The sequence below is a fragment of the Bubalus bubalis genome, chromosome 2 (genome assembly GCF_019923935.1).
Source record: "Bubalus bubalis isolate 160015118507 breed Murrah chromosome 2, NDDB_SH_1, whole genome shotgun sequence".
Lineage (NCBI taxonomy): Eukaryota > Metazoa > Chordata > Mammalia > Artiodactyla > Bovidae > Bubalus > Bubalus bubalis.
In genome coordinates, this window is record NC_059158.1 from 168,386,143 (window position 1) to 168,400,324 (window position 14,182).

The following is a 14,182-nucleotide window of genomic DNA, read 5'->3' on the forward strand; positions in this document are numbered from 1 at the left end:
ATGGGGCCACAAAGAGTCAGACATGACTGAGCGACTTTCACTTCATTCCACTTCACAGAATTTCAAATGCTTAATTTTGGGGGTGTGATTAAATACCACCTCTGAAATGTAAACGTGTCACCTTGGTAATTTCACACAAGAGCTCAGAGTCCTTCTCACAGCATCTGGACAAGTGCGGTGCTGGGGTGTGGCTGCTTCCAGTGCAGTCTGCTGCTAACATGTGGTGCAAAGAGACCCATATAAACTTGATCTTTCTTTCAAAAATGTTGAGATTTTCTAAATTGAGCAAGGAAAAGGGGTGGGGGAGGAATAGATGCAGCCAAAGAAACATTTACTGAATTTAACTAAATTCAAATGAAAGAGAAGTTCATTGATGACAAATGGAAATAATATACATGTTCCCCCAAGTGGAAATGAGCCAGGCGTTGAGCACAAAGGAGAGAGATCCTAAGCCAATTGTTCATTTGGTTGAAAAATAATTTCCTAGACCAATTCCTTACTGAGTTAGGACCTTATATTATTAGCAAAATTCGTTCCAGGACATTTCTTACTAAAGCAGAAGTTAAATCTCAGTGATTGACATTAAACATTCAGGTTAAAAAATGAAGCTGTCAGAATATTTTATTTTATCTCAATTTCACACTCTATTTACTGTAAAATTCATATCCCATGTTACATAACCAGGAATTCAGAATGAATAATGATTATCTAAAATAGTAGTTTTCATTTTCTTTTGAGAGAAATTTGTAGCTTTGCTCATTTATTTATGAATAATGCACATATATGTTTTGCAGATGTATGTGTTGGCTTTTTTTCCTACTTCTGATCTTACAGCTCACATACAGTGCTTTAAAAGACCATACTTGATCTGACATCAAATTGAACTGTAGAATTTCTGAGTTGGCAGGGACCTCAGAGACCACCTAGTTCAGAGTTCCTCCAACTCCATTTGCTAGCAAATGTCACCATTGTCATAATTTTTTCCATATTTGCATTACCCTTTATAATAATAATAAAAATTTTAAAATTAGTTTATATAACCAAAATATGTTTATTTTAGAAAGAAAACTTGAGTCATTACTATAAATGGAAAGCAGGAATCACTCACCACAGGTAGACAGTAACAATAATCCTAATGTAAGTGATGGAGTTTGGGTGAAAATGATGTATTATGTTGATTTATTAGCCGTTAACAAGTGAACCACTGGTATATGATGGTGATAGTGGGGGAGGCTATGCTTATGTGGGGGCAGAGGACATGGAAAATTCTCTGTTCTATCCACTTTACTGTGACTCTAAAACTGCTCTTAAAAAATTAAGCCTATTTAAAAAAAATGAAAAAATAAGGCTATCAATAAATAGCAATATTTATTCAACAAAATGTCACTAGGAGTTTTGCACAATAAGAAGTGCAGTGGAAGTCCTTAGGCGGAAGGAAAACTATACTGATTGGAACTTGGATACACAGAAACAAAGAACACCACAAATAGTAAATAATTTTCAAGATGATAATGAAACTCAGGCATGCTGATAAGTGCATTAATTTTTTAATGGTCAAAACACTCTAACAAGAAGCAGAGATTGTCACTTTTGTTTTAAATCCTTCCATTTTCTGCCTCTGAGATTGTCATATGATTATGATTATTAAGTTCAGCCATAGATTTAAAAGGATGTTTATTACATCACTAGATGGTCAACACTGAAATAAGATTGATTATATTCTTTGCAGCCAAAGATGGAGAAGCTCTATACAGTCAACAAAAACAAGACCAGGAGCTGACTGTGGCTCAGATCATGAACTCCTTATTGCCAAATTCAGACTGAAATTGAAGAAAGTAGGGAAAACCACTAGACCATTCAGGTATGACCTAAATCAAATCCCTTATGACTATACAATGGAAGTGAGAAATAGATTTAAGGGACTAGATCTGATAGATAGAGTGCCTGATGAACTATGGAATGAGGTTCGTGACATTGTACAGGAGACAGGGATCAAGACCATCCCCATGGAAAAGAAATGCAAAAAAGCAAAATGGCTGTCTGGGGAGGCCTTACAAATAGCTGTGAAAAGAAGAGAAGCGAAAAGCAAAGGAGAAAAGGAAAGATATAAGCATCGGAATGCAGAGTTCCAAAGAATAGCAAGGAGAGATAAGAAAGCCTTCCTCAGCAATCAGTGCAAAGAAATAGAGGAAAACAACAGAATGGGAAACACTAGAGATCTCTTCAAAAAAATTAGAGATACCAAGAGAACATTTTATGCAAAGATGGACTCGATAAAGGACAGAAATGGTATGGACCTAAGAGAAGCAGAAGATATTAAGAAGAGCTGGCAAGAATACATAGAAGAACTGTACAAAAAGATCTTCACGACCAAGATAATCATGATGGTGTGATCACTCACCTAGAGCCAGACATCCTGGAATGCGAAGTCAAGTGGGCCTTAGAAAGCATCACTATGAACAAAGCTAGTGGAGGTGATAGAATTCCAGTTGAGCTATTTCAAATCCTGAAAGATGATGCTGTGAAAGTGCTGCACTCAATATGCCAGCAAATTTGGAAAATGCAGCAGTGGCCACAGGACTGGAAAAGGTCAGTTTTCATTCCAATCCCAAAGAAAAGCAATGTCAAAGAATGCTCAAACTACCACACAATTGCACTCATCTCACACGCTAGTACGGAGAAGGCAATGGCACCCCACTCCAGTACTCTTGCCTGGAGAATCCCATGGACAGAGGAGCCTGGTGGGCTGCGGTCCATGGGGTTGCTAAGAGTCGGACACAACTGAGTGACTTCACTTTCACTTTTCACTTTCATGCATTGGAGAAGGCAATGGCAACCCACTCCAGTGCTCTTGCCTGGAGAATCCCAGGGATGGGGGAGCCTGGTGGGTTGCTGTCTATGGGGTCGCACAGAGTCAGACACAACTGAAGCGACTTAGCAGCACACGCTAGTAAAGTAAAGCTCAAAATTCTCCAAGCCAGGCTTCAGCAATATGTGAACCGTGAACTTCCAGATGTTCAAGCTGGTTTTAGAAAAGGCAGAGGAACCAGAGACCAAATTGCCAACATCTGCTGGATCATCGAAAAAGCAAGAGAGTTCCAGAAAAACACCTATTTCTGCTTTATTGACTATGCCAAAGCCTTTGACTGTGTGGATCACAATACACTGTGGAAAATTCTGAAAGAGATGGGCATACCAGACCACTGACCTGCCTCTTGAGAAATTTGTATGCAGGTCAGGAAGCAACAGTTAGAACTGGACATGGAACAACAGACTGGTTCCAAACAGGAAAAGGAGTACATCAAGGCTGTATATTGTCACCCTGCTTATTTAACTTCTATGCAGAGTACATCATGAGAAACACTGGGCTGGAGAAAGCACAAGCTGGAATCAAGATTGCCGGGAGAAATATCAGTAACCTCAGATATGCAGATGACACCACCCTTATGCCAGAAAGAGGAACTAAAAAGCCTCTTGATGAAGGTGAAAGAGGAGAGTGAAAAAGTTGGCTTAAAGCTCAACATTCAGAAAATGAAGATCATGGCATCTGGTCCCATCACTTCATGGGTAATAGATGGGGAAACAGTGGAAACAGTGTCAGACTTTATTTTCTGGGGCTCCAAAATCACTGCAGATGGTGACTGCAGCCATGAAATTAAAAGACACTAACTCCTTGGAAGAAAAGTTATGACCAACCTAGATAGCATATTCAAAAGCAGAGACATTACTTTGCCAACAAAGGTCCGTCTAGTCAAGGCTTTGGTTTTTCCAGTAGTCATGTATGGATGTGAGAGTTGGACTGTGAAGAAAGCTGAGTGCCGAAGAATTGATGCTTTTGAGCTGTGGTGTTGGAGAAGACTCTTGAGAGTCCCTTGGATTGCAAGGAGATCCAACCAGTCCATTTTGAAGGAGATCAGCCCTGGGATTTCTTTGGAAGGAATGCTGCTAAAGCTGAAACTCCAGTACTTTGGCCATCTCATTCGAAGAGTTGACTCATTGGAAAAGACTTGATGCTGGGAGGGATTGGGGGCAGGAGGAGAAGGGGATGACAGAGGATGAGATGGCTGGATGGCATCACTGACTCGATGGACGTGAGCCTGAGTGAACTCCAGGAGTTGGTGATGGACAGGGAGGCCTGGCGTGCTGCGATTCATGGGGTTGCAAAGAGTCGGACACGACTGAGTGACTGAACTGAACTGATTAAGTGCATTAATTTTTTAATGGTCAAAACACTTTAACAAGATTGTCACTTTTGTTTCAGATCCTTCCGTTTTCTGCCTCTGAGATTGTCATATGATTATGAAGTTCAGCCCTAGATTTAAAAGGATGTTTATTATACTCAATCTAGGATTTCTAGGTGATTCATCCCGGGACAATTTTTGTCTATCTAGAACACAATGATGTTAAAGATTCAGTTCAATTCAATTCTTCATGTCATTGGCATAATTTCTCTTTTTTCACATTTTGTCTCAAATACCAACATTCTATCTTAAGAAGCCACTCCCCCCAACTAGTTATTTTCTGTCACATTACTCTTCTTATTTTCCTCTCATCACACTCTACAGTAATCTTTTTCAAAAGGGTTTTTCCATGCACACTGTTTATTTCTCCCACTGGTGTGCAAGGTAGCCCTCTAGGCTGCTCTGTCCATGGGATTTCCCAGGGAAGAATACTGGAGTGGGTAGCCATTTCCTTCTCCAGGGGATCTTCCCGATCCAGGGATAGAACCCAGGTCTCCTCCATTTCAGGCAGATGATTTACTGTTTGAGTCACCAGGGAAGCCCAAGAGCCAAGGGTGCAGGCACTACATCTTTATGTTCTCTTGTGCTTGCAGCTCCAGTGGAAATGTGTATCACAGATGAGCATGCAAATATTTGTCAGGTGAAAATTTTTTTTCTTGAAGCAAACATAACTGAATACACAATATATTTCTAAAAAATTATATAAGGTGAGTGCAACATGTGAAAGATCAAAATTTTCAGTTTGGTGTTTATACCTTGGTCTCCAACTATCAAAAAGTTAGATAACTGCTTTTCAATAATCTCAGAGAAGGTGGTTGAGTTAAGAACACATTGCTGTTCACCAATAGGATAATATTTTCCCAGAAATCAAGAACTGGGCTATCCTAAATCACTTAAGCTCTTTAAAATTGATATAATTCGGTATGTGGACAAATGTGATGGCCTGAAATACAACAGTAGCAGTACTGGAGTTAGTTGCTCAGTCGTGTCTGACTCTTTGCGACCCCATGGACTGTGGCCCACTGGGCTCCTCTGTCCATGGAATTGTCCAGGCAAGAATGCTGGAGTGGATTGCCATTCCCTTCTCCAGAGGATCTTCCCAATCCAGGGAAAGAAGCTGGGTCTCCTGCATTGCAGGCAGATTCCTTACTGTCTGAGCTACAGTATTTCTATTTGGGTCTGATGGCCATGATGAATTCTGGTTTTACATAACAAAAAAGTAAGAATGTGATTTTTATTTCATTATGTTGAGCTTTTACGAAGCTTTTAGTAAGAATTATGAAAATGTCCCTCAGAGAATAGCCTAATAATATCTTCAGGACATGACACCTCCCCACTTCCAAACAATCTAATGTGTGCCTATGTCATCTCTCTCCCTCTTGTGTATAAGTGGGTAGGAAGTCTTTCATAGGGAATTGAGCTCCACATTTACGTATTTTGACACATCAAATCTCCTGATAACAACCCTGAACTTAGAAAATGTGATCTAACTATGACTAATTTCCCTCTTGCAAATCCTGAGAATTCTCTAGTTTTAATAAAATTCTCACACTGTTTATAACAAATTTCTCTTGGGAAAAAGATCTTCTGGAATAAAAGCAACCATATACCTTAAGCCCAAACAACAATTATAGAGTAAACATTTATTGAGTGTTTGTAATAGACTAGGTGCTGAGTTAAGAGCCTGGCTACATTTCTTTATGTAAACCTTAAGAATCTTCTGATGATTACTGCCTACAGGTGAGACAGAGTGCCTGAAGAATGATGGATGGAGGTTCGTAACATTGTACAGGAGGCAATGATCAAAACGATCCCCAAGAAAGAGAAATGCAAAAAGGAAAAATGGTTGTCTGAGGAGGCCTTACAAATAGTTGAGAAAAGAAGAGAAGCAAAGGCAAAGGAGAAAAGGAAAGACATACCCATCTGAATGCAGAGTTCCAAAGAATAGCAAAGAGAGATGTGAAAGAATTCCTAACTGATCAATGCAAAGAAATAGAGGAAAACAACAGAGTGGGAAAGATTAAAGATCTCTTTAAGGAAATTAGAGATACCAAGGGAACATTTCATGCAAAGATGGCACAATAAAGGACAAAAATTGTATGGACCTAACAGAAGCAGAAGATATTAAGAAGAGGTGGCAAGAATACACAGAAGAACTGCACAGAAAAGATCTTCATGACCCAGATAACCACGAAGGTGTGATCACTCACCTAGAGCCAGACATCCTGGAGTGAGAAGGCAAGGGGGCCTTAGGAAGCATCACTATGAACATAGCTAGTGGAGGTGATGGAATTACAGCTGAGCTATTTCAACTCCTGAAAGATGATGCTGTGAAAGTGCTGCACTCAATATGCCAGCAAATTTGGAAAGTCCAGGCGACAGAACTGGAAAAGGTCAGTTTTCATTCCAATCCTAAAGAAAGGCAATGCCAAAGAATGTTCAAACTACTGCACAATTCACTTATGTCACACACTAGCAAAGTAATGCTCAAAATTCTCCAAGTTAGGCTTCAACAGTACGTGAACTGTGAACTTCTAGATGTTCAAGCTGGATTTAGAAAAGGCAGAAGAACCAGAGATCAAATTGCCAACATCCATTGGATCATAGAAAAAGCAGAGAATTCCAGAAAAACATCCATTTCTGCTTCATTGACTATGCCAAAGTCTTTGACTATGTGGATCACAACAAACTGTGGAAAATTCTTAGAGTTGGGAATACCAGACCACCTTTCCTGCCTCCTGAGAAACCTGTTTGCAAGTTAAGAAGCAACAGAACCAGACATGGAACAACAGACTGGTTCCAAATTGGGAAAGGAGTACTTCACAGCTATATATTGTCACCCTGCTTATTTAATTTATATGAGGGGTACATCGTGAGAAACGCTGGGCTGGATGGAGCACAAGCTGGAATTAAGATTGCCAGGAGAAATATCAATAACCTCAGATATGCAGATGACACCACCCTTATGGCAGAAAGTGAATAAGAACTAAAGAGCTTCTTCATGAAGGTGAAAGAATAGAGTGAAAAAGCTGGCTCAAAACTCAACATTCAAGAAACAAAGATTATGGCATCCAGTCCCCTCAGTTCCTGGGGAAAAGATGGGGAAACAATGGAAACAGTGACAGGTTTTATTTTCTTGGGCTCCAAAATCACTGCAGATTGGTGACTGCAGCCATGAAATTAAAAGATGCTTGCTTCTTGGAAGAAAAGCTATGACAAACCTAGACAGTGTATTAAAAATCAGAGACATTGCCAAGAAAGGTCTGTATAAAAGCTATAGTTTTTCCAGTAGTTATGTGTGGATGTGAGAGTTGGAACATAAAGGAAGCTGAGTGCCGAAGAATTGATGCTTTTGAACTGCAGTGTTGGAGAAGACTCTTGAGAGTCCCTTGGACTGCAAGAAAATCAAACCAGTTCATTCTAAAGGAAATCAGTCCTGAATATTCATTGGAAGGACTGATGCTAAAGTTGAAGCTCCAATACTTTGGCCACCTGATGCGAAGAGCCAACTCATTAGAAAAGTCCCTGATGATGGAGAAGAGGATGACAGAGAATGAGATGGTTTGATTGTATCATCAACTCAATGGACATGAGTTTGTGCAAGCTCCAGGAGCTGGGGAAGGACAGGGAAACCTGCTGTAGTCCAAGAGGTTGCAAAGAGTCTGACACGACTGAGTGACTGAACAACAGCAGGTGAGTAAGGTCTTTCCTGGTGCCTGAGTGGTGAAGAACTTGTCTGCCAGTGAAGGATACATGGTTTGATCCCTAGGTTGGGAAGATCCACTGGAGAAGGAAATGGCAACCCATTCCAGTATTTTTGCTGGAAAATCCTAGGGACAGATTCGCCTGGTGGGCTATCATGCCCCTTGCACTGAAAGCAGTTAGCCTGTGGTCTAACCCCTGGACCACAAGGGAAGCTCCTATAATTCTTTATATTGTGCCCAAAAGAAAAATATATTAAATACTTAGTCTGAATGCTTTGAGAAAAGATTTAGCTCTCGAATTTTGAAGGCTGAGGATTCTACCAAGTTTTTTTTCTCTTTCAGTGTTGGAAAATTGAATCAGGAATCCACATTATGAGATAATATGTGTTTGGGTCATTTATTGGGAACACAAACTACTTTAGTTGGAAGTTTATTCATGCCTATTTCCCAACCTTTTGGAATGTTCTTAGGTTGTACCTATTTTGAGTATTATTTGTGACATTTAACTCAAAATTGTAGAATGCATGGTATCTAATTTCAGTGACCGCCACTATTAGATTTGAGCCTACAAGTATGAACCTTGTTGAACTATTGGTTCAAGAATGCTCCCTGGCTAGATGATCTTCTTTTACTAAGAATCTCAGCTGGAGTTTTCAAGTCAAACCTGGAATCCAAAACAAGTCTTTAATCACAATTAATAACTTGTCGTGCATCATATTTCCTGGAGGTGGTGAACACTATGGTAAGGTATGGTACTTCTGTAAGATTTTGACAAGTATTGTCGGAGAATTACAGATATGTAAGAACTTGTCTTCTTAGTCAGTTCATGTTCTTTTGCTTGTATGTTTTCATGCCTTTGTCACCTGCATTCTTCTAGGATTTAATCCAACTGGAAAGCTAGTCTTAGCACTAAGTAGCTAAGAAAGTGCAACTGGAGCACCCACTGCCCATAACTTGTAAAGATGCTTTATAATGATCGTTTGTACCTGAAGATGGATCCATTTGGGGGATTTCTCATTCTTGGTGGGGGTGTGGATGTCCTAGGGATTTTCCAGAGCTGACAAAATTTGAAGAAGCCTATGTTCAACTGGTTAATTGCAGCTAAACACTTAAAAATCATAAGCTCTCTGAATGATAGATGTGTATCTCTGAAAAGATAATGCAAGCTATTTCTCAACTTATGTTTCCCAAAGCCAGTAGATTAATTTTTGTCTCTGTTTATTTCTGTAGCTTAAAAAAAACTTAAAGTATATATCAAATTTTTAAATGCTACAATGGTTTCATATTCAAGAATCCTATGAATTTGCTACAGAAAATGGGAGTTGTAAAAGGAACTGATATTTCTTTAAGCTGCCTGAGAGAAATAATTACCTTATGTCAAATTCAAAATGCACTGTCACCTGCATTATGATTTTCTGGAAAAAGAACTATTGAAATAACAACATCCCAGTGTTTATTTCTGCACTTACCCTACCGTGATTATGTTGAAATTTAGTTGCTAAGTTGTGTCTGATTCTCTTGCAACCCCTTGGTCTGTAGCCTGCCAGGCTTCTCTGACCATAGAATTTTCCAGGCACAAAAACTGGAATGAGCTGCCATTTCCTTCTCCAGGGAATCTTTCCCACCCAGGGATCAAACTGTATCTCATGGGTTGGCAGGTATTTTTTACCACTTGCATGGAAGCCTGTATTATACTATGAATCTAAAGAGTCAGCACTGTGGGACATGGTGTCCTTGCAAAGATCTTTAGAGTAAGACAAGAAAGAAAAACTCGAGAGAACCTGGGGGAAAATTACACCAAAATATTTAATGTCAGATTCCAATATTAAAACTTATTTAAATTTAGCTTTTTTTTCAAGTGATCAAGTTGATGTGTTTTCTTTTTTGCTTGAAAGTTGCCATGAATTAATTTCAAAAGGTAGCTTACTACGGGAGATTAATTTTAATGGGGAGAATGATATCGCATTTCTTTTATTATACACAGAAATCTAATCTGTTTAGAAATTTAAAAAAATTTACTTCTGCCTTTCTATTATACGTATGCTAAGTCACTTCGTGTCTGACTCTTTGTCACCCTCTGGACTGTAGCTCGCCAGGCTCCTCTGTCCATAGGCATGGACATGTCTCCAGGCATGAATACTGGCGTGTGTTGCCATGCCTCCTCCAGGGGATCTTCCCAACGCAGGGTCTGAACCCATATTTCTTGTGTCTCCTGCATTGGCAGGAGGGTTCTTTACCACTAGCACCACCTGGGAAAGTGTATATTAACTCAGGGAGGCCAATGACTATCTCAGGAATTCAGTTCCTGCACCAATAACTTCCTAAGATTTAGAATAACTAGTGATTAAGGTGCAAACTGCAGTCCCATGAACCTTAGTTCGTCTAAGAGATTACTCACTCACCTGGGGTTCTGGCAGGCACTCAGGGCAGCGTCTTCACCCTTCCCTGCCTCTGGGACCTTTTCTTCTTCCAAACACCTTTCTTTTTCCTCTAGGGGGCTGCGTTCGGAAATAATGTGTTCAGATTCTCCCACACATTCTTCTCTCTGATCTGTTTCGATCTGGATTAAAGGCACTTCCCTTGAGCAAAGTGATCGCCGGGTGTGGCTTAGAGGGACCGCATGGTGGCATGAGGGAGTTTCCTTTTTAAAATCTAAACTGCTGTGACTTGTAAGAGGAGCAGCTTTGCTTGGGGACGACCCTGGGAGATGGCTGCTTTCTGTGATTGAGTTTTTCCTTGGATAATCCACAGACTCCTGCACAAGCAGAGCTGGTCCACTTGGCACGCTGCCCGAAGCTAACCTGCCCGCACACTTTTCCACTTGCAAGGAGGGGCCCCCTGAAGCAGGTTCAGCATCAGCCGCGCCGGCATCATCCACTATAATTTTGTTCTTCCGCATGAGAGCCTCGATTGAGTTTGCCCACGTCTCGTGAATTAACATGTTTGTGATGTGGTCAGCCCCGCCTCTGCGATACAGGCAAGAGTCAGATTTGCAGAGACCAGAGGAGGAAGCGCCGCCGACTGGCTGGACGCTGAGGAAGTCTTGCTGGCTGTGTTGAGAAAAGCCGTCTAAGGAGTTGGCTTTGATGGGCACGTTCACCGTGAGCCTGGCGCCCGGGGATCTGCCGTCGGGCACAGACGACTGTCTGTAGTACAAGGGGGACCGCAGAGAAGGCGAGAGCAAGCCAGTGGTCCAGTCCTGGCTGCCTTGCCTGGAGGAGGGGCCGTCTTTGCCCTCTCGTTCAATGTCCCTCAGCATGTACCTGTAGAACTCCTCGGTGATGCTCTCGGTGCTGGACTGCTTCGACGGACAGCTTGGCTTCACACTCAGATGGTCGTTTTTCCGGCAGGCCTGTTGCACAGCTGAGTTCAAGATGCTGCTGGCATTCTTGCCTGCGTAGTAATCCAGCAGTAACTCGAAGCCTCTTCCTTCATTTTCCATCTGGTTCACCATGAACCTGGAAAACTCATCGGTGATGCTCTCACAGCTCGACTGCTTGGAGACGGAGCTGGCCCGGCTAACTGGCTGACTTAGGGTACTCATTAAACCCAGGCTGTTCACATAGGCCCGGGTGTTAGAGTCCTCCTCTGGAATGCTCTCGCAGCTGGAGGCCTTCAGGCGGTTCCACCTGTCCCCACCCAGTAACCGACTCCGGGGGTAGCCCTGTGCTTGCCATACACCGTCCACCAAGGAGAACTCTGTGAGGTTCATGATCTTGGCTGCCACTTCGTTTGCAAAAATACTGACAGAGTCTGGGATGTCCTCGAGGTTCATGGACTCGTCCACCACCCTGTTCATCAACTTCTCTTTCAGCTCCGGGTGCTCATCGGTTTTCCTCTTGATCTCGCTGAGTCGCGGGGGCTTGTGTTTCCTCACAGTGGCCCCGCTGGCCTGGCTCTCTTTCTTCCTCTTCAAGGATCGGCAGGAGATGTTGGGGGTAACCAGAAACTCATTCCCTCTTTTCCATGCACAGAACCAGGGTTGTTTTCCATTGGAGTTGTCAAGGCAAATCGCTGCGATTTCCGTTGCCATGGAGACGATCGTCTCTGCTAATTCTTCTGCGAAGTCTGCAATGCAGTATATGTCTGGGTCTTTTTCTGGTAGCCTGGATTGAGCAGGAAGCAGCAAATCATCCCCCAACAAAGACGGGCAAACTTGAAGTTCACTGTTCAGAAGCAAGGCACCACTGTACTTTTCTTGAGCATTTGCAATGATGCTGTCCTCAGTGTCCTGAGAGCTGGTGCTGTGCTTGCCAACTGTTGGTGTCATTTCTTCCTCTGGAGGGGTTCTGCATTCATTCTCATTATCACTGGGTGGTGCAGGAGGGTTTTTCATATCCTCCACCACGGATCCTTTCAGATATATTTCCTCGGGTGGTGTTTTAGCAGACATGCTGGTACTGCAGGATAATTCAGATTGCAGTGTGGGAATCTGGGAAAGACCTGACTGTGCTGGACCCTTGCTATCTTGCTTCGGATGTCCAGCATCTACAAGATCATTGATAACAGGACTGCTGACATGCAGGCTGCTAAGTGGATGGCAATTGGAGTATTCAGCGGCTTTTGTCCATGCTGGACAAATGGCTTGATCAGTTGGCTGGAAGTCTGGTTCGGTTTCCCTCCATCTGATGGTCTCCTTAGAAAGGACAGGGGGGCATCCCCCAAGCTGTACAAGGTGGCTCATCTTCTCGAACGTAAAGTGTATCACATTGAAGAGCAGCTGATTTACACTTTCCATTAAGGATTCCAGGGTTTCAGATGAGTCCCTGTCATCACTGGGGTCTATCATTTTATTTTTCTGGTGAATTTCATCAATGGAATGCTTCAGGATAACATTAGACAGGGTCTGTGCCAGTTCATTCCCAAGGGCATTTTCTGAGCACAAGGTCTGAGGCTTTGAAACAGCTTCTATGATCCTCCTATTCACTGACTCCATGAGGTCTCCAATGCTGCTGTAGGCGTTAGGTCTTGTTAAGACCAAGGCAACCTCCTTGAGCAAGGCCTCTGCAATGGCTTCATTCCCCAGCTCCATGCTCTTTTCTGCCACTAAACCACAAAGTGGGGGGATGGCTGCAGGGGCCTCAACTGCAGACAGGAAGCCACTGGAAGCCACCGGGCACTTCACCTCTCCTGTTTCTCCCAGGCCACAGACAGCAACGGCACTGGCCACCTGAGCCATGCCGCATAAAGCAGATGCAAACGAGCATTCACTCAGGGAGGGGTCCTTGAGTACTTGACAGGCCTGAGTTTGCAAAGGCTCATCACCTCCCAGTGGACGGGGTGAAACCAGAGGTTCTTGCTCCATTTTGAATCTTTCTGTGGCTTGTGGACTGGAAATGGTTCCAATAACAGTGGCTGCACAAGCTAATGCTACTTCTAGAGCACTCTGGGGGTGTCTGCTGGAGTTCTCTCCAGAGGGGACACCTGAAGTTTCACTGGAGACTTCTGTCTCGGGCCACGAGGAGATGCCTGGCTCAGGGCCAGCATCATTGCCTTCTGGACTCTGGACAATGACGATTTTGGGGAGCTCGTTCCATGACTGAGGTACCACGATATCTTTTGTGGAAGAGCCACTGGGAAGCAGAGCACTTCCTACAGAAACACTGACTGCAGATTCTTGGGGGAGGGCAGGCTGAGACTTAGAGAGTCGAATAAATGCATCTTGCAGCACAGATTCCGCTAAATTCGTGGCATACTCGCCTGTTGTGGCTTCTCCATCTTGTAAGGGAAGAAGAGAGCTTGTGCGGTCTTCATGGTCTCCTGGGTCTAAATTGCTGTCACGCTCAGAGGAAGTCCCACATGCAGAAAGTCCATCCCTCTTAACCATCTTTGAGAAATAAGCATTGCCTGGACTACATAGTGCCTGTGATTTTTCTTCTTGACTTTTACACTTTTCTGAATAATAATCCTTTGTGGTTGACTGCTGATTCCCCACAGCTTCACCTTTCCACTTTGATATCTTGGCTGAAGGATCTAGACTCTGCACACTTGTATATTCTGCCACTGTTCCCAGAGATCCTTCTGTTTTAACCAGTGGTGTATGGTATTTGCTAACGTACTTGTCTTCCAATGCATAAAGTAATTTTTCCTTGCTGTAGTTCCATTCCTCCTTAGTGGCTTCCTTTGGCTTTTTATTTTCCAAGATACTGGTTGAGACATTTATATTTTCATAACCTGGTAAAGAGAAAATGATACTACTTATTTATTTTATTTAAGTAAAAATATTGTTTATTTTTT

General features: G+C 42.5%; 1 protein-coding gene across 2 annotated transcripts in view; it reads right to left on the minus strand.

The window, feature by feature from the left end:
• LOC102410994 (SPHK1 interactor, AKAP domain containing) overlaps positions 1 to 14,182 on the minus strand; it is a 136,944-nt gene that overhangs the window by 22,443 nt on the left and 100,319 nt on the right. For both annotated transcript variants that reach the window (XM_006047107.4, XM_025278383.3), the window contains exon 6: positions 10,348 to 14,119. In XM_006047107.4, the coding sequence (XP_006047169.4) occupies positions 10,348 to 14,119 (3,772 nt within the window). The remainder of the gene's footprint in view (positions 1 to 10,347; positions 14,120 to 14,182) is intronic.